This window comes from Oenanthe melanoleuca, chromosome 1A (assembly GCF_029582105.1).
Source record: "Oenanthe melanoleuca isolate GR-GAL-2019-014 chromosome 1A, OMel1.0, whole genome shotgun sequence".
NCBI classification, from domain to species: Eukaryota; Metazoa; Chordata; class Aves; order Passeriformes; family Muscicapidae; genus Oenanthe; species Oenanthe melanoleuca.
The window spans coordinates 23,508,638-23,534,778 of NC_079334.1; the positions used below are offsets into that span (position 1 = coordinate 23,508,638).

Below are 26,141 nucleotides of genomic sequence, written 5' to 3' on the forward strand. Positions count from 1 at the left end.
CTTCACAGGAGAGGTGATGGGTTCTCTGTCTTGTAGTGACATCACACCCAAACTGGATTTCACTGTGCACCCAGATTGATGTAAACGTGCACTTAAATTACAGGCAATGAAGTGTGGTATGTATGAAAACAACCCCTTTAATTTAAATCTATAATTTAAAATTTAGAAACATCTTGCTGAACGCAGACCCTGAGTTTCTGCTTCCTGTAAAGTGATGTATTCCAAGCCTGGTGGGATTAATTATCGTAATTAAATTGAAGAACAAGTGGAGTGGAGTGAAAAAAACCATTCTTTCTGATTCTGTGTCTGTGCTATTAGAGGATGAGAGAAGGAAAATTTACATAGTTCCTTAGGACACATAACTGAGCCTTTCCCAGCTCAGGGGTATCTGGATTCAGTTTCCTCAGAGTATGTCAGCATTCCTACCAAATTCCATTGCCATGCAGTGTTTTCAGCCTGTAATATGAGATCACATACTGCAGTATGAGCTCTCCTAACTTAAAAATTGCTATAAATTACCCACAAGCACCATGGCTGTTTGTTTTTTCAGTGGATGTGTTCATGCCTAAAGAATGTCTAAGTGCTATAAACAAGCCTTAATCACCTCATGATTGAACTGGTGGAATGAGAGACAGCAGCCAGAAGCCAAATGCTTTCACTATACACCATAAGTATTTTTTCAGTAAAATAAACTCCACATATTTCATAACTTAAGACACAGAAGCTCAAAAAATCCAGTGTGAGGACAGCCCACTTTGGTGAATAATCACATTTAGGAAAAATGCATGATAAATTTCATGATGGGCAAAAGTGTGTTGACTTTCACAGACATTTTGTATGAGCAGAGGAGTTACACCTTTGGGTGTCAGAAGGACCAAGACTTGAATTTCCTCAGGGATGGAGCCACTGTCATTTTTGGCTTTTGCTATTCCACCAGGAGATGTGAGCAATCCCTGCATTCCCAGAGCCCACTGGAGTAGCAGCTTGTGGCAGCAGTTATTGAAAAGGCTTAGCTGAGCTTGGAAAACCACAAATCTCATCTGTTTGAGATCAGAGGAGCTGATTTTGACAACAATTACACAGCACCCACTTTAGGAGTTTATCCAGCCTTTTCAAAGGCCTGACAAATTTCAATTCCATCAAGTACAAGGAGCAAAGAGAACCTATGCTCATAAAACCAACCTTTGTATCTGGGAGTATGTATCAGCAATTTAAAGAATCCAAGGTCACAAATTAGAACTTCACTCCCCTTTATGCCCAGATTACAGGAGTGCCAAGAGGCCAGGTTTAAGTGATTTGTGTTCATTGGGAGCTCTACTGACCCTCAACAAACAGGCTCTTGAATTGAAGAGTTAACACCCTGAATTAAAACCAGCAGCAGAACAGAGGCAGCCAGCAAAGCCAGGGAAGGGGAGATACAAGTTATTTACATAAATCAGCTCTGGAAGGAGTTACTAAAACAAAAAACCCGAAACATTTTATTTTTGTTGAAAGCAACAGGCAAAGCCAGGTCTAAACCAAAGCAGAATCCACCTTTGTTCAGCACTTTGAGATCTAAATGGGAGATCTAGAATATGGAGGTTTTTCTTCAGAAAAAATGTAAATCAGCATCCACAATCAATATAAAAAAATCCATCACCGCCACCCTTCAGAAAAATCCAAATACTACCAACACCACGTCCCCCCAAAAATGATCTTTTCTTTAAAGACAGACAAAACCAGGCTGATATTACCTTTAAAAGCTGAGTCATACCATGTGGACAGTTCTGGATTGCAGCAGACCTCTGAAGAATGGGCATCCCTTCCAGCACAGCTTTGAGATGAGATTTGATGGCTACTAATGGTAAATAACTTTTTTTGGGGTAGGTGGAAATAGGATGATGTTCAAGTTTATTATTTCATAGCTCGTGGATATCAATTTTAGGTAGAATAACCGTAAATTTATAAACACAGATTTTTGTTATCTAATTTTCTATTTATTTTAGGGAGGTCAAATAAATATGAATAGTTCCCTAAAAATAAAAAAAAGTCATTTGTGAAAAGAAGTATGGCATTGTCAAAGGTCCTACATTCACTCAGTACATATAAATTTATACCTTTTAAAGAATTTTTAAGTTCCTAGGAGATCTTTTTTCTGTTGCTTTAAAAAGGGGAATTGTGAAAAACTTCCAACAGCTGGGTAATTTTTCTTGAAGACAAAAAATTCTTACCTGGGAGGGTGGTGAGGCCCTGGCAGAGGCTGCCCAGGGAAGCTGCTCCAGAATCCCTGGAAGTGTCCAAGGCCAGGCTGGATGGAGCTTGGAGCAGCCTGGAATAGTGGAAGGTGTCCCTGCCCACGAGGACAATGAGATGAGCCTTCCAGCCAAAGCATTCTGTGATTTAATGAAAAGACTGAATAATTAACTGATAGCATGATTTTAGAATGTTTGATGAAATTGGATTTCCCATTTATGCTTTTTCTTCAGCATTTGATGCACTTTAGGACTCAGAACCTCCGTTGGTTTCACAGGCTTGCAAGAACCCAGAGATGACGTTTTACAGCAAACTTTCCTCCTTAATGAGCCAAGAATTCTACCTGCCATTATCTCCTCTTTTGCTCTTGTTCATCCTACAGTCAGGAATATTAAATATTTTTTATTGTGTTTCTTAGATCAATTTGAAATTCAGGTTTTCCAGCTCTTTCTCAGAGCAGAGAAATCCTTTTCCCACCCCTGACATGAAGCCCTTCTTACTTCAGCCTTGCTGTCCTGCATGTATTAGTCTTTCCAAAAGTCTAATGAAATAATTGAGTGATGCAGTTTGGCTGCTATTCAGCTGAACTCAGGGACACAGAGAGAGAGTGCAAGTGCTCCCAAATTAAAGGAAAAGGTACCTTTACACTATACAAATAATCATCATCAGTTGTGTTTCCTGTCAGTTGCTGGATCCAAAGACTTCTTTCCTCAGGAAGGTGAATGAAATTGTGAAAGAGTGAGGCACTCTTGACAGTTCTAACAAGCCAAAATTAATCTAAAATTATTTTGTTCTCACCTTCAAGAAAATAAGGCCCATAAGAGAGGTGCTGATGTCCTATAGGATACACCACAACATCCTAACTCCTCCCTATTTCTGTCTGGAGGAAAATCTTCATCTGCAGTCTCAGAACTGTGCCTGAGAATCTGAGCTGGAGCTTCCATTTTCCTCATCTGTGAGTTTTGCACCCACAACCACAGTACACTATTAAAGTTGTAGCTGTGCAAAATCACTGAGGGAAGGCTCCATACAAAGGCACTGTGCTGTAAGAGTAAAGCACAGACACATTTTGGCAAGCTGAGTGTTCTGGTTTGCTAAGTAGGCCACATTTAAAAAGATTATTTTGCGTATTTCCAAAGGGGAAGTAGAAATAAGCTAATAAGCCTCAAATTCTGAAGAAAAGCAAGACTGACCACACCAATTTGGAATCTGGCCAAAGCCCTAAATGTCATGTTGCTCTCATGAGTCTGTAACCATCTGACCTTTATGAATGCTGGGGTAGTACAACCTTACTAACCCCAGAGCTCTGCCTAACAGATCTGGCCCTTTGTTTGATTACATTTATTTTCTCACAACCACTGCAAAATTCAAGAACTACTCCATGCAATTTGGTAAGAGGGGGAGAAAAAAAAAAAAAAAAGCATTTAAATGGTCAGAGCATCAAGTCACAGCTTTACAGAGGGAATCCAGCAAGACAGGCTGGCCAAATCTTGGCTGTGCAGACGTCACACCGGAAAGACTTGTGATGGAGTTTTTAGTCCAATCATTTTTAAGGAAAGCTGAGAGGTTCCTGAGAATATTCATGTGAATTCCAGCCTGTTTTTTAGCCAATGAGATGAAGTGCTTAAATTTTCCTCATCTTGGGAATGTGGGACAGTAACAAGTTTAATGTTTGCCTCGCACTACCTACAGCTGAGTGGCAGGGTAGTGCTCCTAAGCGTTGGCACTGCTTTTCCTATTAAGACTGTGCTAAGAATTAGAAGATGCCTGGAGGGAAACCTGCTCCTCTGCCATGTTCCTGTTTTGGACAGGAGCGGGAGACCACCAAGAAAAGAGATGGGGAACTGCAGAAACAAGATTTGTGACTCAATAGCTTGGCTCCCTCTCATTTTACTGGTGCCTCTCTACTCACACAAAACAGGCTCCACCCCAGTCCAGTTTTGTGTTCCACTGCAAACTCTGCAATGACACAGAACTGCAAAAGAAGGCTTCCAAATCTCAGTGTAGGTTTTATAAATCATGATAAAGCTGTGGAGTTATTTTTTATTTACATAATATTTCAGGCAATTGACACAAACATTTGTAAGTTGTATGGAGGAACGCCATGGTGGTTCAAAGGCACAGATGGACACAAGGACAATCCTCCAGACAGACTTAGGGGCATCTGCTGCTACTTGTTCAGTGCAAGAGAAAAGCACAACCTTCTCTCTCCATGTTCTTACATGTGCTTGGCTTTCAAACATGTGAACAGTGCACACGGGCGCAGTGTTTTGTCAAAGGGAAGAGAGAGGGACACATTCCACAGGGATTTCATGGACTGCATTCATTTCCAAACCAAGCCTATTTAATTCAGGGTGAGAAGGAAAAGGGCAGGAAGAAAAAATACAGGCAATGGCAAAAAAAAATTTACAATAAAATATGCTCGCTCCCTTAAGCAATGGCCACCAGGATCAGCCACACTACACAAATATTCCAAGCCACAGAAGGGGAAGAGTATATCAAAATAAAAATCAGCCACACACTGCCTTTGACAACAGACCTGAAAGAAGAACCAAAGGGGATCACACATCACCCTTCTGAGCCATGAGCAGCACCCCCATGGCCCAGAGAAGCAAGGCAGCAGCAGCACAGCCTCCCTCTGGCACAGTGCTAAATGCTATAAGGCAGGAGTCAAAGTCCAATAAAATAAATGCCCAACTCGATCAATGGTTGATCCAGATGAGAGCTCTTCTGGGCCCTCTGTTAGTCTTGGCACCCTTGCCAATGCAGCCAAAATGGAGAACTCTTTAATTCATGCTGAGCTCACAGCAGTACAGACTTACTTTAGCATAAGCACCTGCCCTACAGACCAGGGAATCACTTCAAGAGGAGTAGGAAGACAATTCAGCAAGGATTTGTTCAAGTTGATGAAAGCAGAAGGAAGGACAGACTTCCTACAAGGAAAAAAAACCGGACAGCACGTCTGTATGGGCTCTGGGATCCTCTCCCACTATGCAGCTCTGAGCTCTCTGCTGATGACAGTCCTTGGGGGAAGGAAGGACATCTCTCTTGCCATCTTGACATCTCTTGTCTCTTACAGCTGGTGGAGGGTCTGTAAGAGCATGTGGCGAGCAAATGAACAGGAGTCAAGAGCACGGTTGGGTCTGTGGAAAGGAAGGAGAGATAGAAATTTAAATCTGAATTTAAGAATGGCTTTGTGTCTGCCTTTAACAGAGCAAATAAACTCTAAAACCTATAAAATGTACTTACCCCTGGGGGGATGGACTGCCTCTGAGGCCTTCAAATAAAGACCCCCTTTTATATTACCTCCTTACTAAATTATCTTTGGTTTCATTTCCAGGTTGAAAAAAAGGCAACAGGGAAACCTTTTAGGGTGCCTTACAAACAGCCCACAGAACATGCAGAACATCACCTGAAAGGGCCCAAGACAGAGGCTACAATAGCCAAGTTAGATTTACACTGAATAATCAGCTCCCTGAAATTAAACCACGGAAATACACTCACAGCAGGGTTAACATGAGACTAAATTTCTGTAATGTTACCATTGCCTCCCAGTAATGTATATTTCTGTTTCTGCAGGATAATTGCTGGCTCAGCATCACTGAAACTTTTACCAGTCTCAATCCATACATTAGGGAACTTTCTCCAAAGAATTTTAATCCAATGTTTTCTACTGTTCTGAGAATAGAAATCATTAATTTTACCTCTCTCCCACCTCATTGCACCAAAATAATCTTTAACAATGCACAGCTGTGAAGCCTACTCAATTTGGGAAAGAAAGGTGAACTGAGATAAAGACTGGAATATCTAGGCTGGAGCAAGGAGTTCACATCCATGTGTGCAGCACACAACCAATAGCAGCAGAGGTTGTTTGGTACATCACTCCATGGAGGCTGCAGTTTAATAGAAGCACATCTTGGAGAAGGCTTAACCCTTTTTATTCCCCACAAGAGCCAATCAATGACTCATACTGAACACACAGTGTCACAGAATTACAGCTTGGAGTTTATCTTCCAAGTGGCTGGGAGACATTTCAGCCCTTATCTTTGGAAGACCCAGCCCTGTCTGCAATGAGGGTGCTGGGTCCATCCAGGCAGCTGCCCAGTTTTTTAAATAGGGAACCTGGACCACTGATGTTGATCACAGACAAGATCCCTCAGCTCCCTCTCCTAACATTAAGCCCCCTCTAGGAATAAAATCCTCATTATTTGCTGTGGAGTTACCTGCCTGCCACTCTATGCTAGACTGTTGAAAGAGACCAGTGATGTGATACACCTCCAGTAAGTCACATGTGGGCAGACAGACATCCACATACTTTCAGTATTTGCACCTAAAAAATTATGGAAAAGCACATATGGATTCACAGCACCCTCTTGCGTCCAAGAAACCCAAATAAGGCTTGACAGCAAGCAGAGTAAGATGGATGCTGTTTACAGTCTGTATCCATAATTCTGTAATTATTATTGAATAGAGAATACTGCCTGCAACAATAAATTGTCACAAAAGGAAGGAAGTAAGTGCCTATGCCAGAAGCCCCTTGCAGTGAAAGACAGCAGAGCTTTGGCCTAGGCTGCTACAAGAGCTTTAAAAGCCCAAAAGAGCTAACTGCAAACCAAAAGGAGAAAAAAATAGAAAATATCACAAAAATGCATATCAGTCTTCTGCAAGTAAAGGAATCATAGGTCTGACAGAGTGGAATTAGATTTGTTGCAGAATTCTGAATATTAGGTTAACCAGGTAGAGCTTTAACTTCAGGATTGCAATTTCACTCTGACTGAATTCCAAGAAGAGACAAGAGATGGAGGTTGAGAAGCTGTATGTTGGTTTTGGTTGGGATAATTTTCTTCACAGGAGGGGCTGTATTTTGGATTTGTGCTGGAAGCAGTGTTTGTAACACAGGGATTTTTCAGTTACTGCTGAACAGGCCTCACATATCATCAAGGCATTTTATTTCTCACCCCACCAGTAAGCAGGTCAGGGGTGCACAAGAAGCCAGAGGGGACAGAGCCAGGACAGCTGATCCCAACTGTTCAAAGGGATATTCCATAGCACAGATAAAGCAGAAGGAAGAAGCTAGCTATGATGGAGCTTTTCTGGAGAGGGTGGAAGTGGTAAATTCATTCCTTGTTTTGGTTTGCTTGCAGAAGCAGTTTTGCTTTACCTATTAACCCATCTTCACATCAACCCCCAAGTTTGCTCACTTTCACTCTTCCCCTTCTCTTCCCCATCCCACTGGGGTGAGATTAAGTGGCTGCTGGGGTTAAAACACAACAGGCTGTTTTAACTGGACTGTGGGGTTCTCAAACTATTTACATTTACCCATATACATATTTAAGAGCTGTTGTCCTTGTCCCCTTAATGGAAAGCATTGTAAGAAATGCCTACAGACTGCTTGCAGCTAGTGTGCACTTCATTATGCAGCACATGACAAAAGTTTCCCTATAAAATCACAGCTTGCAGCAAGTTTGCAAAGAAGAAAACTTCAGCTGCAAGCATCTCATAGCACCAGGGGCAGTGGAGGTTTGGCATTAGCACTGGTACATAGCACAGGAATATCTGCCACAGAGAGGGTCTCAGCTCTCACTTAGGTTCTGTAGAAGCTATGAACAGTCTTATACTTGCACCAAGTGACTCTCCCCTCTTGCAGTGAAATGCATGCTCTGGAGTCAATAGGGTTTTTGTTGATGAGTTCATGAAGACCAAAATTTTACTCTTTATTTTGTCACACACAGCATCATCTGCAGCTTAAAAACACTTATTGCAAAAAGCCTACATGTACAAGAAGAAGGAGAAAAGTATATTTTCTGAACAAAATCTGTTAGCACACTTAAATTATAAGGCTACTCTGGGCACTGCTACCTGACAATTGGGACAGTTGAAAGCCCTGAACCAAAGTATTTCTTCTGTATTCTCAGCTACTAGCAATTTAAATTGCATTTTGAGGGCTGAGGTTCAATTAACAAGCAAGAACAAGGCAGCAGCGTAGAAATAGCAGAAATTCAGTGATATGTCTGAGTAATTTCACATGCTAAGTCCTGGTACTTTTTGCTGAAACCTGTCATGATTGAGTTGAAGGTGTATTTGTTTAGTCAGTAAAGCACATGGTCACTGGCATGTAAGTGCCTTAACCTGATCAACACAAAGAGAGGAGGCAGCAGGCAAAGTGTTCCACAAGAAGGGCCTCCAGGTAGCATTTGCACACGTGTAAATAAGATACTTTATTTTCCAAAACTGACCTCAGCATGGTTGGTGCTTATGGAACATACAAACCACTGCTACATATCAGTCTTGACAGCTTCATGAGCCACACCAATGCTTGGAAAAATTCTTCTCCCCTATCAGCTTTCAAGCCAAGTAGAACCAAGACAGACTACCAATATCTTGACTGCATTCCTATTGCCCTTCTTTCACAACTATCTGATGCTTCCACCTTTCACCAGCAAGGGATCCTAAGCAGCTGCTGCTAACCCATGATATTGAGGGAGGCTTAAGCCTCATTCTGGAACCTGTTAAAAAGCTGTTCTCACCCCACACAGCACATGGTCCATGCTGAACCAGCCAAGGTCCAAACAGGTTTCAGGCCTCTGCTGTTTTGCCTAAAGTGACATTCTTGGGCTGTTTCTCCTCTGACTGTTGAACAGCAGTATGCAATTCTATTGCAAATCCATTTGGTGGGTTTTTTCCCTTAAATCTCATCAGTGCTGAAGTTGATACTGATTTAATTCAGGAGACATTGTTTCCATAACCATTAAAAACATTAAAACGCTAAAGCTGGTGGGTTGGTTCTATACCTATAGTGGAAGTAACAATAAATACAGGCAGTTAGTAAAAGCAGTTTCTTCAGTACTTATGCTCCCAATTTAGTTCTCAGAAAACTCACTAACTCTGTTGCTGTCACAGTAGGAAGTTCCATTTAAAAGCAAATTCAGTCTTTGTGCTTTGCAGTTTTCATCGCTGGTGTTCAGTGTCACACAGCATGACAACTCTGCAGAGCTCTGCTGACTCTCTTAACTCTGAAGGATGACTTGGAGGGCATAGTTAGATCCAGTGTACCCACAGCTCACTCAGGCAATGGCCAGAAACCCAGCAGGTTTCCTTAAGCTCAAAATAGCTCTTCTGTGAGAGGCATTAGCAGTCTCTCCTCCAGAGCCACTTCCTTGCAAAGCCAACTTCCCACTTTTCCTTCTTCAGGACTTTTTTTTAACTCTGAACCTCACATACTGTAAACAAGATAGAATAGAGGCCCATTAAGCTATTAATTCTCAATTTCAGAACAGACATTTATGGGCTTTCACAACAGGTTACATGTAGCTATTAACCCTCAAGCAGTTTCACAAGCTCCCACAGAGAAGACTGTATGGCAAATACAATACTCACTTTGTAACAAAAGCAGAGAGAACTGGGGCCAGGGATTTAGGGAAATAATCCTGCTGGACCATATGGTTCAAGGTCATAAGAATACCATAAAGGCTTGGAACAGTTTTGATCTTCTCTTCACTCTGAGAAACAGACAAGAAATCAGACAATTGGGATTTGATCTAACCCACCGTAATTCACAGACAAGGAATTCTCTCTGAATGAGGTGCTCCCACACAGAGCAGCAGAGAAAGCTGGTCACTAGACTAAGTACAAGACAAAGGTGAACAACACCATAGTCTCCCAGCACCTGAAATAATGTATCAAGACATTCTAGTACTTAGCAACTGACAGCATTACTAACAGGAGAAAGGAAGTAGTGAACCTGCAAGAGGCTCTGTGTCAAAGTGTTCTCCTGAGGAATCTCACCAGACTTCAGACCGTAAAGAACACAGTCTCCTTAATTTTTATTGTATTGTTCTGCAGCTCATTTTTATACCACCTCCAGAACATGATGCAGTGCTCCCAGAACTGGTCTCAGTTATGTACAAGATAAAATTAACAGTCATCCCCTTGCTTACATGATGCATAAATTATTCCTACTCCTAATGCAATGCTACCCTACATGTCCAAACTCTTACATTGTTTTCATTTATTTCTCTACTGGTCTTTCAACAAAACTCCTCATCCTGCAGACAGGATATAGACCTGTGTTCCTGCTGTATGACCTTGGAGTTCACAGTATTAAGAATATCTGTTGCTCACATGCTTCCAGCTACATAGGACAGAAAATGGAGTATTCATCTTCTCCACATGCAGGGGACTGGTGAACATCACAGATGACAGTGAGCAGATTTATCTTCCAGGGCTTTATCATCAGTGCCACTTCCTGGCCTGAAAGAATTCTTCAGGAGCACAGGTTTGTGCTTTGTACCTCATGCATATTGCTGTTTTCCATATGGGCAAGAGGAAAGTGGCTGTCCTCAAAACAGGAACTCTGCAGAACCAAATGCCACCTTGGGTTCCATTGACCTTTCTGGGAAGTGGGAAGCTCAGTGTTGGTCCAGTATACAATGAATACAGGGAGAGGGCAAACTGATTTTTAGGAAATTAAGTCATATCCACACATGTTCACAAGAGTCTGGACCCCAAGCTGGATATTATCAGGACATTCATAAACCTGTTTAATAGCAGGCTGTTGTAACAGATTATGGCTTTTCTGTAGTTCAGAACTGTCTTAGTCCAAGTTTGAGGAAGTGAGAAACACTAACCCTTGCAGACAGAACCTCTCCACAGTCACCCCACTGAAAATAAAGCCACTAATTCTATGAAAATCACAGGCTTCCTACTGACTGTCCATCTTCTCACAGTAAGTTTATTCCTTGCAACTAATCACTTAACAGTAGCATTTGGCAGTCTCAAAAGCATAAGTTGAATGTCATTGATCTGGCATGAGTAGCTGATAAACATTTTTGAGACATGCTCTCAAGAAATGCCCTAAAGGACCCCAATAACTAATGACATTGACATGGTTTTTATAGACAGCATAGTCCAGCAGGAGCATGATCATCCTACCTGACTCACCCTACCTTCAGGAAATGACTGAGAATGCAGAGCACATTAAGCAGCAGATGCACAAAAAGGTGACATCTTCATCCTAATGCAACCTTGCAATTTGCACTTTCTGCTGGACCTGCAGACGTCCATTGTCCCTGGGCATCAGGCATGCACAGGCACTCAGCTGCTTCCATGGCAACCTAATTACCCAAAATCCTGCCAGTCTGGCCTTCAACAGCCTAAACAGACCATGATTTAACTCTTTCCTGCTTCCTCACCTTCAGTAGTCCCATGTGGACCAAGAGGTTTGTGATGAATGCATCTGAATTAAATGTGGCAGAACCAAAGGCTTTTTTCATCAAGGCATCTAAAAAGAGATAAGCACATTAGTTTAATTAATACAGAGAAAGGACATTTATGAATTTTAAGATTAAAATGGATGATACAGAACTCAGCTGTTAACTCGGTTTTATGAGATAGTATCTGTTAAGATTTCATTTGCCTCTGTAGCTATAAGCTCTGAAACACACAAAAGGTAAAACCCCTTAAGTATAAAGGAGAAAAAAAAAATTTTAAAAATCCAGCAAAACACACAAAGCCCACACAAGAATTTCCACACTGTCAAGCTTCAGATGCAACACACCTCAGTCCTATGAACCACCAGGTGCTCTGCTCAGTGCATTTGAGCATGCATGCCATGTGCATACATGCATAAAAACATGAGCACCAAGAGGTAGAGCCTTGACTTCTTAAAGGCCAGCAACAATTCACCTTTCATTTGAAACCACAAGGAATGAAAGAACACAATGACAAAGTTTTTTCAGCTGTTTTCTGGGCTCTCTGAGGACCAATACTGTGCCACAAACAATGGGCAAACCAGTGCTTTAACCTCTCATGTGTACAAGGTGGGCAAGGCAACCCATTTCTGAGCTCTGACAATTCTGTTTTCTTAGAATGGGCAGAATTCACTAGAACAGTGCCAGACATTAACCAGGGCCCTCACTGATGACTGCTTTTATGGAAGGAAAGTAACTGCCATGTTTTACCTTTCCTGAAAAAGCAGGAATAAAGGTAAATATGTACATAAACACATGGGACAACAGTAATATCCTTTGCTCCATTTCTTACTGGAGACAACTCATAATGGGCATGAGCCAAAGTGCACCAGCTCAGTGAGGTGCCAAATGACTTTCAAACTGACTGAAGTTATAGAGAGCTATTATGTTATTGTTTGTAAAACAAGCTTCACCATGTCTACGAATTCCAAACAAAGAAATTCCAAACTAGGGAAATTCCACAGTACACCACCTTAAGTGGTCTTCAAAAGAATTGATCCAGTTCTTTTGCACAATAGTGACAGGTAGCTCATATGTGGGAGAACTGCACTGCTGGGGGATTAGAAAAAGATGAAAGGGAGTGGTCAGATGACCAGGATTATTTGGAAATTCCTATTTCTAAGGAAAACTATCAAGGGATATACTATTAGTCCACACATTAACCAGGCCTAACCCAAACTACAACTCCAATATAGTGTGAGAAACAGTCCCTTGCTTGAACATTGGTTTCTGGGTCCTGCCCCATGCTGGAAATCTCTGCTTCTCCTGAAGAAATTAAAGAAGAGACATCAGCTAGGAGATCTCTCTTTACTATCTTGTAACACTACACCAGGAAGGCTACTTCCTGCAAAATGCTTTTTAAATCAGCAGCCTTGGAAAGGTTACTGACCTTAAAACACAGAACTACTGCCTATGGACAACCCAGCATCAAGGAGATGCAGTAAGGGCAGCACCAGCCCACTGTAACAGTAGCTACAACAGAGAAAGGCTTTGGCAGCACAAAATATGCCAGGTTCAGAATGAATCTTCCACTTCCACAACAGCAGGGCACAGCTTGGCACTTTATCTACCAGGACAAAAAGGCCCAATGGCCTGGCTCACAGGGGCCTTGTCCCACTTTGCAAAGGTGCCTGTGCCAGTCACCTGTTGTTTCATGCACTGCTGTTTTCACTGGGGCTTCATCTTTGAAGACTGAGGATATCCTTAGGAGGGTTGCAACTACTTTCTCTACATCAGATGTATCTGTCTGAAAGAGGGAAAAAAACATATCAGTTAACTGCTAAACAGCTACACAACATGGATCTCTGCTAGGGCTGTGGCAAGAATTACAGTCTTCAGCTGACTGACATCAGCTTTGCTTTGGCCACATCACAAGCAACACAAAATTACTTTATGTAGAAGCTCTGATGCCAGTCTAAGCATTAGCTGCAATCATCTGCTTCCATAAGGTTCTTTTGAATCTTTTCTCCAGTGAGCCCAATCTAGGTCAAGTTATCACCTCTGGCAATTAAACAATTTTGAGAGAAAAACCACGCCCAGACAAGCACCAGCTCACCTACCTGCTGAGCTATCAGCACAGAGCACTTTGGTCCTAGTCGCAGCAGCTTCTCTGGTGATGGGAAAGCAAGGAATGTGGCAACATCCACAGGAGGAGATGGCACTGGAGTTGAAGCCTGGAACAGGAAGAATCCATCTCAAGTTTATTCTTGGAAGTAAATAAATTGGTTCAGCAAAAGCAGATGGGATACCTCAAGGACACAGCTATACCAGGCCAGAACCTGGTTGTTTGAAAACAGCCTGAAGCTGACCTAAGCCCAGAGCTGGAATGGCCAGGATATGCTAACATGAGGGCATGGCACTGCATGTACAAGGTCCCCACCACCTTCTGAACATGGAAGACTTTTGCTAGTGAGTTGCTACAACCACTAGTCAGCCTTTCCCTTTATGCACACTTTAACAAAACATTTTTCACAAATCCTTTTTATTTCCTCAATGTTATCTGGCTGTTACAATAGTGCCACTCCATGCAGGAATGTGGCTGTCTGTCAGAATTTTAAGTTCTGACTCCACAATCTCATTTCCTCCTTTACTCTTCTCCAGCTGAAGAAACAAGAATCCACCTGGCAGTAAGCTTACCTGTGAATCAATTATCTTCTTAGGAGTCAGTGACTCCTGTTCTTCTGCTCCCCTCTCCTTCAGCTGTTGCTGTTCCTCCTCTTCTTCCTCTTCCTCATCATCTTCCTCCTCATCATCATCATCCTCATCCCCTTCATCATCGCTAGGATATGAATGTTACACATCCCATTAATTAGACACCTGGAATTCCTGTACACTGACACTCAAAACTTTTCAAGAACAAAAAGAGAAGCCTCTCCTCAAAGTCCTACTGCAAGAACATATCATGCACAGCACACCAAGAGGACACTCAGACATCAGTCACCCAGCTGAGAACAGCAAGAAAAGATCAACAAACAATCAGTTACTTATTCTAAAGTAATTCCAACAATGAAAACAAGACAAGTTTAAGACACATCCTTGGCTGTGCTCCACATTCAAACCAACATCCACCAGCAATGAGAGTTCTTATTTTAAAATGAGATATGTCAATGAAAGTGTTGATGAAAATTGTCAGAAAACTGGTGATTTAAACCATGGTACCACGCCTACCTCAAAGATCCCAGCACTGATGCCATATTGAAGCCTTCAAGGATCTCATGGAGCTGCTCACACACCTCTTCTCCCAGACAGTTACCTAGGTTGATAGAGGAAAGGGAGCAGACTTGACAGATGTACACAAGTTTGTTCTTGAGGCCTTAGCTGTCTATTCTTGTCTCTTGTTTCTGATATCAAACATGCCACTTCTGCACAGCACCTTAGAGGCAGCAACACAAGCTGCACTTACCAGACAGAATCAAACAGTTGTTAAACAAATTGCAGTAGCATTATACAATGGTTGGAGAGGAAAATCCCCTAACACTTCAGAATCTGTTTGAGACTTCCTGTTATGTCTCTAAACAGCTCTTGTTCTTAGTGATTCTAAAACAAGGACACACAGCTCAGCACCAGTGAAATGCAGTGACCCAAGGTATGAACAGCAAAGGCCAAGAGAAGTCAGAAGTTCTCACACTCTCCTGCAGAGTGGCACACAAAGGTTTCTGTTTGCAAGTATGAAGTATCTGAGATAATCAGTCTTACTAAAAACAGGTACAGATATCAGCTTAATCTTTCCACTTTATCAAAGGTACCAAAAATGCTTACCAATTAACTAATTCATGATTTAATAAAGCCTTCAGTATCTAACAATTTCCTGTCCTAAGGTCATTCAAGTTCAGCTACTGAGTAGGTTTTTATATGCTGGCAATTTCAAGAATAGAATATATGGTTGTCAACATTCCTAGTGGTTTCTCATTGGAATCAAACTAGACATACTTTGATCTAGCAAACTTACATACCATTGAGATCCAATTTCTCCAACTCTGTCTTATCTTCAATAGCTTCAGCAACAGTCAGAGCAGCATCTCGTTTGATCTCACAGAAAGACAAATTCAGTTCCTAAAAATGCAGAAGAACATTTTGTATGCACAATTCCTATTAACATCTATCATATCCATAAGCTTCACTTCACAAGTGTCCTGGAAAGACTGTCATTTGAAGAGACTCCCAGCAAAAAAAAAAAAAAAAAAAAAAAAAAGTGGTACTAACTGAAAATAAAGCCTGACATCCTCCGACCTCATATACTTGAAATGGGAATTTTGAAATGTACTGGTGGTTAAGAGCAGCACTATTAAAGGTGGCAATTTAAAAATTTTAAATACTTTTAACTTACAGATCACTGCTCACCTAAAAGGCAGCAGAAATTTCAGTCCTCAGCAATCAGCTGACTGGAGATCTTCACTTATCAAGGGTCACAAGAGCACCCCAAAACTCACACTTCAGTAAGTCTAATAGAAGAAGGGCAGCTACTGTACTAAACAGATTGCACATTTCCTTTGATACCTCAGATGAAAATTAAGGCCTTCAAAAAACAAGTCATGAATGGTACTATTTCTGACAAACCCAGCCAGCAGAGAAACCATGTGGACTAGTAAGAGTAAAGTAATTCAACAGCCAGACACCATCCCCCACATTCCACATTGTGGGCAATCAATCCCTTCCAGACAAGGGATTGAATATTAACAGCAGAAGGGAAGCAGTCCTTGAACAGAATGAATCAGCTGCAATTGCTTCATGCTACCTTCCCTTAACCATTTCTGCTCTGGAAAAAATTATTTAACTTCTGTCTGTTCATCTCAATACCCCATTAGTTAAGTTTGCTTGGGAAATTCAGACAAGTTCCAGTGGAACCAGCAGAAACCCAAGCAAGGGATTACACACCACAGAGAACTTCTTTCTATACCAGGCTCTTACACATAAATAGGTATTAGTTTAAATTTTGTCTTTGACTAGGAATCACACGTTCAGCATCTGTCTCAGGGCAGTCATGACTCACAGCAGGTGTTTCTAGAGATCCTAGTTTGCTTATGTTATTAATTTGACTTCAGCCTGTCCAGAATGTTGTCAGATTCAAATCCTGTGCAAATACTAATGTAAGAGGCTGTGGTATCACCAAAAAACCAAAAATACTTGCACCTTTGATTGATGCTCTAATAAAGAAAAAGCATTAACTGTATGAGCTATGAAATGCTGAAGAGACAAGCTGTTTATGAAATTCCCTTTGTGCCAGTCCCCACTCTTGAAGCTCTGCAAAGTTCTAATAGCAGATTACTTCCATTATCAGATTTCTTGAGCAGCACTTACTGAATTGAGCCAACAGCTACAAAAACATCAAGCAAAGACTAAACAGATTACTGGAACACCTCCACATAGCACAGCCCTATCTGGATGGTGGGATGCCACAGATCTATAGCACAGCTTGTTGCTTTTCAGTTGTGAGCACAGAGCCTGCATGGAACTGAATCCTATCTTAAAGTACTCTGTAGTGGTAGAAGAATTAACAGAAAACATGACACTGGAAACTTGGCATTTTTCAAAAGATCTGAACAGCAAGAAGACAATACCTTTAATTTATGAAGCCCTTCTTTAACAGCATCAGCAATAGCAACAGCACCCTTGGAACGCACCAGGCAGTCCCCAAAGTTGATCACTTCAATCTGCCGAAGCGCCTTCAGAGTCTGCAGAGCAAGACAACACAGATTTGAAAGTGAACATGTAAGTGAACTTTCTATTACTTCTGGAATGTCATCTTTCCTATTGCAGCATGACATGGTCCCACCAACCCAATGGTGCTAATGCCAACCAGACATGAGACAGAACCCAAACCAACTGCTTAAAACAACTCACCTCAGCCATGGCCACAGCTCCTTTCTCTGTGAAGGTGTTGTCATTCAAGTTTATAACCTTAAGCAGTGGGTTGATAGCAAAGGCCTGTGCCAGCGCTGTTATGCCAGGATGGTTAATTCCATTCTGTGGCATATGGACCTCTTCTAGAGTCCCAATGATCTGGGAAAGGATGTAGACAAAAAAAAAAAGTTTAGAAAACATACTTCAGCTCAAGAGCATACTGCTCCACTCTTAGGATTTACTTAAAATTGTTTTCAGTTTCAAAACTCCATCAGTTCTTCTACAGTGAATTACTTCCCAGCAATTCTGTCACAAATCTAAGTGAAATCACAGACACATTGCAAGCGTCAGTTAAATACAAAGCCCTGATTCAAAGAGATAAATATAATTGTCCTATATGCCTACTCTAAATAACTTAGAACAAGAGTTCTTTACTTGTGGTTCAACAACATTGAAATAAACTATACAACATCACTTTAATTTTCTAATTAAAATCTACATTCTGCCCTGACCACAGAAGCAAACATGTAAGAAAGCTAGTACATGTACTGTTTATGGACTAAACAGCATGTGATTTAACTGAGTAATTAACCCCATTTTGGCAGTGCTATTCAATCCCAATTCTCCATGAATCACATTGTTATACAACTCTGAAGTATTTAAAAAGTATTTAAAATTTTTCCCATGATTACTGACTAATCAAAATCACATCTAGGCAGTTCTTTACAAAAAAGTCAACCTGTAACCTAAAATATCACTGTCAATATACCTGACAGTATGCATTATAATTCATAAGTCCCATCTAGCAGCAACTGGGGTCTGAAAAAGGAATTAGGTTGTCCCAAGCACAGTGAATTCCCTTCCTCCCACAAAAGGGAAGTGGGCTAGTGACAGCTAGAGAAAACCAGGCAACACTTGAAGCTCTGACCAGACAATCCTAGCAAAAACACCAGGCTGCTTTTGCCACATGATTGAATAAAGCAGCACTCAAGGAAACAAGCTGGGATACCTACTCCAGTGCCAGTCAACAACCATTAGCATAGAGAGGAAAAGGAATAGGACTATTAAATTATTCAGGAGATGACTATTTCTCCCTCAGATAATTACTTTGCATAGCTGCTAGTTATGTGTTTGAAAATTTAGGTCACATAAACACTCCATCACCAACTCTAATTCCACTTGTTGGAAGACTCCAGTTTCAGGAGCAAGAAACATCTTTGGTGAACAGACCACCAGCTCCTGCCTCCAAGCTGAGGCAAACTCTGTGTGCATCATCTTTAACACTAGCACTGAATCATACCTTGCTGTCAAAGCAGCTCTGGTTTGATACTCACCCCAAAGGCTTCAGCCAGGGCAGTGGCACCATCATTCTCCAGACGATTTCTGCCAGCCACAAATATTTTTAAAGCAAGAGGCTTGCCCTGGGCACTTGATTTCCTGTGACACTCTTTCAGAGCAGCTGCCAATATCTAAAGACAAAACAAGCAGCTTATACTCCCCCAGCATTATCACTCTACAGGAATCCCTACTGTGTTTTGTAGGTCCACCTCTTGGGAAATACTTTGGGAATCATGAAGCATACCTGTTTCTACAACAAGGTATACAATAAAACTGTCTCTGCCTGCAACACTTGCACACTGGGGTCTCAGGCAAGAACTGATAATTTTTGCAACACTAAAACTTACTGAGCAATCAAGAACATTTTGCTTCTAATCAGGCAAGCATATATAGGTAAGAAGTTCACCATGAGCTACCAATACACACTTGAAGTAGATATTCTACTGGGCTGCTTTGGGAAAAAACACTCACAGCAAGTCAGATTCTTCTCTACTTAGCCCTATGAAATGCATCCCAGCACAGTGTCCAATACCAGGATCCTACATGGATTTACTGAGGTGAATCCAGCAAAGGACAACTGAAGAACTGGAGAATTTTACTCACTAGGATAATACTGACTCCCAAGATCATTAAGGCGGGAGAAAAGGCTCTGGGGGAGGTATTAGCCATGTCTAAAAGCAGCCAGAACTACAAGATGAGGGGAAAAGGTGGTATAAAAAAAAGGCAGAGTCAGACAACTGCACGAAGTGCAGAGAAAGCACCATTTTAACACAAACTCTCTTTTTTTACTGTGTGGGTTGCTCAATTCTGGGATAAGACTATTCATAGAGCTTGTGAAGTCTCCATATTCAAAACCTGACTAGACAAAGCTTGAAGAACCTGGTGTAGTTGCCCTGAGCAGGGGAGTTGGCAACCACCAAAAACTGCTCCCAGCTTCACTCCCAAAGAGGGGATAACCCTTACCTTGCCACCACCAATGCCCATGCCACAGTTATTGAGCTTGAGTTCCTGCAGAGTGTAGCATGCAGGGCTCTTCAGCAGAGCCTCAAAGCCACGCACACCATCTGGCCCAAAGGCATTGTCACTCAGGTCCAACTCCACCAGCTGGGCTCCAGCAGCAATGAGTGCATCCCCCAAAGAGATCTGTAAGGAAACAGATGGCAGTGGGTGGGAGGGAATGGATTAACTTTTAGTGACAGCATCACTGCAGTGGCTAGGTATGACAGTGATACTGCAAAAAAATTTCCACTTTGAAGACATTCTGTAAAGCTGCATGGGGAAATAAAACTTTACTGCTAAATCCAGAGAGGAAGTTGTGCAAATTAAGCCAAAGATAACCATAAAGCAGTTACCAAGACACTATCCCATCCCTTTAAGGTCAAATACTTCTCAAAGTGAATTTTCTGCTCTATGCTGCTGAAAGAAATACTGTTTTCACCAATGTTGAGCTTGTGTTTTGGCTTCACAGGACTCAAGGAGATGGGGAGCTCTCTAATGGTCTTAGAGAACAAAGCCATATGATTTATTTAGAAAGCTTAGCTCTCACTTTATCTGTTGGGTTATGAAGATGTTTTTCCCAGTGAAAAGCTCCTTCACCAGCATGGATGCACATTTAACCTTTAATCAACTCATCTCCATCTCATATAGTAAGAACAAAAGAGAACCACTCACCAATTCTGAGACATTTAGTGCTAACAGCACAGAGAGGGATCAGCTCTGTACCAAAACACAGACTCCCATAAAAAGTATGACAGGTGAGAAAAGGGGTTATATTAGTCAGAAGTCTCAGATCTAGTTTTTACTTACCAAAGCAGGAGGGATCTCAGACCTCAGCCTGCCTGTGAACATGTCACTCCAATGACACCTCTAAAATAAGAAGCAGACAGATAAAACCCACTAAAATATTTAGGTCAACATAGCTGCAATAAACATTTACACATACAAGCTGCTTTGCATCACTGGGGACAGCTTTATGCTGTCTCCCTTCCCTTGGGTTGTCATTTGATTGTACTGAAGAGCTGCAAGAACTAGTGTTACAATCACTTCACTTGCAAGGATGAAGTAACAAATGCACACCATACTCATTATACAAGAATTCTTGCTTGTGTTCAAGCTGGAATTCTTTTTTGCTGAGAAAGTTACCACAGGAAAAATCAACAGGAAACAGAAGAATACATTAGCAATGCAAATTTTACTAAGGTATGAAGTTCAACAACCTGACCTTACTTGAAAAGCCACATTTGGGTGATTAATGCATATCAATGTCTCATACCACTCTCTTTCAAGGGACAGTGTAGTGTCTTTAGCAGCACAGCATCCCCTTAACATGAGGCCAGAGCAATAGCAGGAAAACAGAGCTTGGGCAAAGTTGCATTTCCTCTATTATTTCTTCCCTACTCAGACATCTCTGAAGACTTGCTCTGCAGAAGATCCACCTCAGCTTTCCAGAGAACTTCATTTGAACTTAGTGTTTTGTTGCCATGGCTCTGTTCACAGATGATGCCTTCAATAGAGGCTCTCCCTCACACAATTTCCCAGCTTTAAGATTGGAAGCCTTCTAAACAGGAAGTTAGGAATGCAGAAGGTGTTTCCATTATCCTAAAGTCTCCAAGTTATGCTGTATTTTCAGAAGGTTGCTCTTCATCCTGGAAGAGCCACCAAGAAAGCTTTGGGGGTAACTCAAGGCAGGTTCCTGCAGGAAGAGCCTAGACAGGCCTTAAGTATTTCCACATTGTTTCTCCCCTTTGACTATTCCCCATTTGAGAATCTCACCTTGAGCTCACTTTTCTTCTCCAAGGCTTTGGCAATAACCTTTGCTGCCTCCACACCCACTGTGTTGCCTTCCAGGCGCAAGGCTTCCAGGCCATCAAATTCCTCAATTTGCTTGATCACTTCTTCAGCTGCAAGAAGCAGATAATCTAGTTGGTCTTTTAACCATTGTCTTGGTTACCACAGAAACCCTCTGAGATCCAGTAATACTTGCTCAACCTCTAGTAAAAACAGTGAACAACACCTGAAATAGCAATGGGAACAGAGCTGAAGTGTCAGGCCACCAGAAAGAACACTCTCCATTCCCTACCCTGCCTTCTCATAATTTTTTTTTCTATTCTGATAGCCATCTTCCTATTTGCAATAAGTTTATTTACTTCCCAAATAAAATTTTCCTCTGCCATTCAGCACATGGTTTAAAAGCAAGAGTGCATGTCCCTAGAGAGGTGCAGAGACTAAGTTAAAAGTTGATGGGAATTGGTGTCACACCAACAGAAAAAAGTTCCCACTGACTAGCAGAAGTAATGCCAGTTTAGCAAACATGTTGGGGTGGAACAATTTAAATCTACAGTAATCCTATGCAAGGCAAAGAAGCAAGCTAGAGTCTCTCCTGCCAATGGGCACTTGCTATTGCTCCCAAGCTCCAAGGCCTTTTCCCATAGTTCACTGCCTTTGAACTACTAAAACAATCTATAAAAAAAGCTCCATTTTCAGCATAAGCAAAAAAAAAAAAAAAAAAAAAAAAAGGCATTACAGCAAGTAACCTCTCTGAAAAACATAAAAACATGCTGTCTGTCTTGGCATGGCACAAATGCTGATCTAATACATATATTTTCTCCAGATATTTACAATAGCAGCCACCATAAGGCTTATTGTGAAACACCCATACAGCAACAAGACAGACGAAAGTGAACTACTGCAGCAGGCTAACATATCAGCCCATTCCTCTGTGAATGTCTTGTTCCAAGAGCTGTGATGCACTTGTTTACTGTCTTAAAAGGAGCACTTCTAATGCCCAGGGACTGTTAGAAGCACTTAGAGAGAACACCAAGAATACAACAGCAAAACAGCAGCTGCAGCACTGCCAGGCTGCCAGATCAAAGCAGGGTACCAGAAGGGAAGGAAATGCCCCCATAAGAAGCAGCTGTAGCTGACAGACCCCTGCATCACAGACATGTTACGACAACTTGTCTATGCAGGATTGACAGAAGGTTTACCACAATATTTTACAACTTCAGGGAGATGCTTCCAAAGCACAAAGGTATCTTCTCTTACCATCTTCAGCTGTGTTGAGTTTAAGGCTTTGGCCTTTGAAGCTCAATTGTCCACCACCCACTTTAGTTTTGGCAAGTGACTCTGCGAGCTTAGTGATGTCTTCTGATGCCATTTTCCTGCTTTTTCCAAAGTTAAGAGCTGTCAATTAAAAGAAACCATTATCATAAAAACTGTCTATCTACAATACATAATCTATAATGATGCCTTATGTTTTAGCTTTTATATTTCTCAGATTCTCTATTGCATTAGTGTGTGACTCTGAATTTCATATGAAGTGTTAACAAGCTCTCTTCACAGTTTAGACAAAACAATCCTCTTCCAGTCCAAGAACCAAGGACACCATTGCAGCTTCAGGCCCAAAAAGTGTAAACAATGACAAAGCAATCTCAGAGGATGGGACTTCATAACCTGAAGCTGTAATTGGACAATTAACCCCAATATGTAAATGGACCAAAACTTATAAAAGTGTGAAAACATGTGACCCATCATCCATCTTGGATAGATCCATGGCCAGGCTCTTGTGCTGCCCAAAGGTGTGTCCTTTACAGGCCTTTTAATAAATACCTACTCTACTCCTCTAACACTGTCTAGCCTCAGTTCCAGGTAGCCTCTCACAGGCATCAATACAAATAACCACATTTATCTGAACACTAATGTATTTTTTGTTACTCTGATATCTAATGGAGTTTTCAGTGCCATTACTACTTTTCCCCAGAGCTCAATTAAGGCAGCTAGGCCAGATTAATATTCCAAAGTCAACCAGTCAGATGGTGCTGATTCCTCCAGCACTGACGAGACTTGGGTTTTGATGGAGTTGTTATACTTCATAAATAAACAGTAGGTAAAACTATGGATTAAGGCCACATTACTCTTTGTGCAAGATTAACAATTACAATGCAATATTCCTCTCATTTCAAACCCCATCCTTTAATTATATGTGCTGCAAGTTTTCCCTGCTCTCCAAAGCAAGCTAGAATGAACACAGTTGCTTTTCCTTTTCAGTGATATTCCCAGTAGTGCCCTTGTCAGCACAGTTCCAGAACCACTGTGTTGCTGAAAACATTGTGTGTGCTGCATACAAAACTCTCTCAGCTTCCTGGGTGCTCTTTCCTTTCAGATGTTCCACACAAATTCATCCCACACTAAACAGGATGATCTTACATTTACAATAAATTAGTGAACATTTAGCCTTGAGGCACAAGTTTGAAGCTAGCTGTGCCTCGTAGCATCTGCATAGCACTATTAATGAATATTAATCACTGTCTGAAGAAACTGGCCTCCATCCATCGAGCAGGATAAACAGAGTACATTTCTTATCCCACTACCTCTGCTGGGATAAAAGACTACACACAACTAATGCTTAGAATCACAGACTTTAGATGTCAGACGGTATGAAGTTTCATTCCTACAACAGAAAACTCTTGGTTTTCTTGGTTCTCTTCCATTCTTGTCTGATTAGAAGTGACCTCACACTCCTTTAGCTGTTTGAGGTCAACAGTGCTGGTTTTAAAACATCCCCTATACAAAAGCTACATACACATACTTTCCTCCATCTGTGAGGCCTCCAGCATCCCCAGAGTATGACTTCTCCTCAGGGGTCTTTCATTTTAATATCACTTTTCAAAACAGGGGGTGAAAATCTCCAAGGCTGAAGAACAGCATTTTTCTAGGATGACTATCCTCTCAAGTAAGTGCTGCCAGTGGAAAGAAACCCACGTAACTTACTCCACTCCTACCAGACCATGCAGATGCCAAATTCACAGACACTCCCAACACCTGCCAATCCAATACTGAGAAGGAAGAAAAAGAGGACATCCTCCAAGCCATGAAGGCTTTACCAGAAAGGAACTAAAATTAGTATCTTCAGAAGTCAGTCTGTCCAACTAGTTTAATTAACAATTTTACTCTTAAAAACCAGTTCCATTCTACTATGATCATCTTCCTTAGATGAACTCATCCTCTTGGCTCCTCTTTCCCTTGAATCTACTTTGTCGTTTTTCACCTTACACACAGGCTACCTCCTAATCTCAACACACAAATCCAGCGTCACATCCTGAAGCATGTTTCATGGCACACGTCAGCCACACCGAACTGTCAACCTACCAGAGGTCTCTTCACTGTTAATTCTTCCACAGAGAAAGCTTTGGAGGGAAAAAAAAAAATAGTCAGTGTTTGGCAAACCCAACCAGGATCTGGAAATGCCTGAAGACAAGTTTCCTTTTCACTCAGATGGATACTTTAATTACAACACTTCGTCGACCCCAACAGCCGACACGGCGGGTACCTGTGCCCGCCCAGCAGCGGGGGCCTGGCAGCGGGGTGACAGCCCGAGGTCCCGCCCCACCAGTCCCTGAGGGCTCCGCGCCTCGCTCGCCCAGGGGCGGCCAAAGGCGCCTCTCTTCGCCCGCGGAGCTGCCGAGCCCCGGCCGCACACGGAACGGGGCCCAAGGCACGGCCGGAACGCCCTTCCCACCCCACGCGGGGGCCGGGAGCGTGGAGCGGGAGCCGCGGACGGACCCGTGGGACGCGCGCCCATGAGGGGGGACCCCGCCTGCGCCTGGGAGCGCCCCCCGCAGGCGGGGCCGGGAAGCGCGCCAGCCCGCGGGATCGCCCCATCTCTCGCACGGCCCCCTCCGCCGGCCGCCAACGGCGGCGGCTGCCGCCTCTCCCCTCACCTCCTCGGGAATCCCGCCGCCGGTAGCTGCTGCCGGGGAACACCGGCCTCACGCCGCCGCGCCGGGGCCGCTGGGTCAGGGGCGGGCGGGGGAGGCGGAGGATTTGAACGCCGGCCGTTCTGTTCCTCGCTCCTCGATTGGCTGCTCCGCCGTGACGTCACGGGACGCGCTCCACCGCCGCACAGCAGCCCCGCCGGTGTCGCCGCGCCGCGGGTGGGCGGGGCTGCGGGGGCGCGCGCGGCGGTGGCCGCGGGGCACGCCGGGAGCTGTAGTCCTGTCCCTGCCTCGGTTGCGGATGCGGGCCCCTCTCACAACCCGCGTTCGCGGGAGTGTCGCTGAGGGAGCTCCCGCAAGCTCGCCGGTCGGATATGAGCACCTTCGGATGTGAAGCCTCGCCTAGATAATGTCCCTGGGGTCTCCTGTTCGTACTTGGCATGATACTGTCAGACCGTTCTGCTAAGGAAGGCCTTTCACAAAATCCGTTAGCTTAGAAAACACCTCTGAGGTCATCAAGTCCAACCTATGACCAAACAACATCTTGTCAACTAGACCATGGCACCAAGTGCTATATCCAGCCTTAAACAGCTGCAGGGACGGCGACACCACCACTTCCCTGGGCAGCCCATCCCCATGCCCAATCGCCCTTCCTGTGATGAAATTCTTCCTAATGGCCAACCTAAACCTTCCCTGGCACAGCACAAGGCTATGTCCTCTCACCCTGGACTGCAAAGTCATTCCTGCTTAAGGATGCAAAAAAGCCTTG

At 42.7% G+C, this 26,141-nt stretch overlaps 1 protein-coding gene across 2 annotated transcripts; it reads right to left on the bottom strand.

The window, feature by feature from the left end:
* Nucleotides 1–4,236: 4,236 nt before the first annotated feature.
* RANGAP1 (Ran GTPase activating protein 1) lies at nucleotides 4,237–25,591 on the bottom strand. 2 transcript variants are annotated; one of them, XM_056511921.1, is made up of 17 exons: nucleotides 25,379–25,591; nucleotides 24,807–24,844; nucleotides 22,704–22,841; nucleotides 21,432–21,559; nucleotides 20,466–20,525; nucleotides 19,623–19,802; nucleotides 18,656–18,790; nucleotides 17,322–17,480; nucleotides 17,039–17,152; nucleotides 15,434–15,533; nucleotides 14,649–14,733; nucleotides 14,118–14,259; nucleotides 13,541–13,654; nucleotides 13,125–13,227; nucleotides 11,424–11,512; nucleotides 9,610–9,731; nucleotides 4,237–5,375 (listed from the first exon to the last, which is right to left on the bottom strand). In XM_056511921.1, the coding sequence occupies exons 3-17, from the start codon at nucleotides 22,813–22,815 to the stop codon at nucleotides 5,306–5,308; spliced, it is 1,713 nt and encodes a 570-aa protein (XP_056367896.1). In that variant the 5' UTR covers nucleotides 22,816–22,841; nucleotides 24,807–24,844; nucleotides 25,379–25,591; the 3' UTR covers nucleotides 4,237–5,305. The 2 variants fall into 2 exon arrangements, with proteins under 2 accessions (XP_056367896.1, XP_056367906.1); XM_056511931.1 differs by having other exon boundaries at nucleotides 22,704–22,822; nucleotides 25,379–25,471.
* Nucleotides 25,592–26,141: the final 550 nt, after the last annotated feature.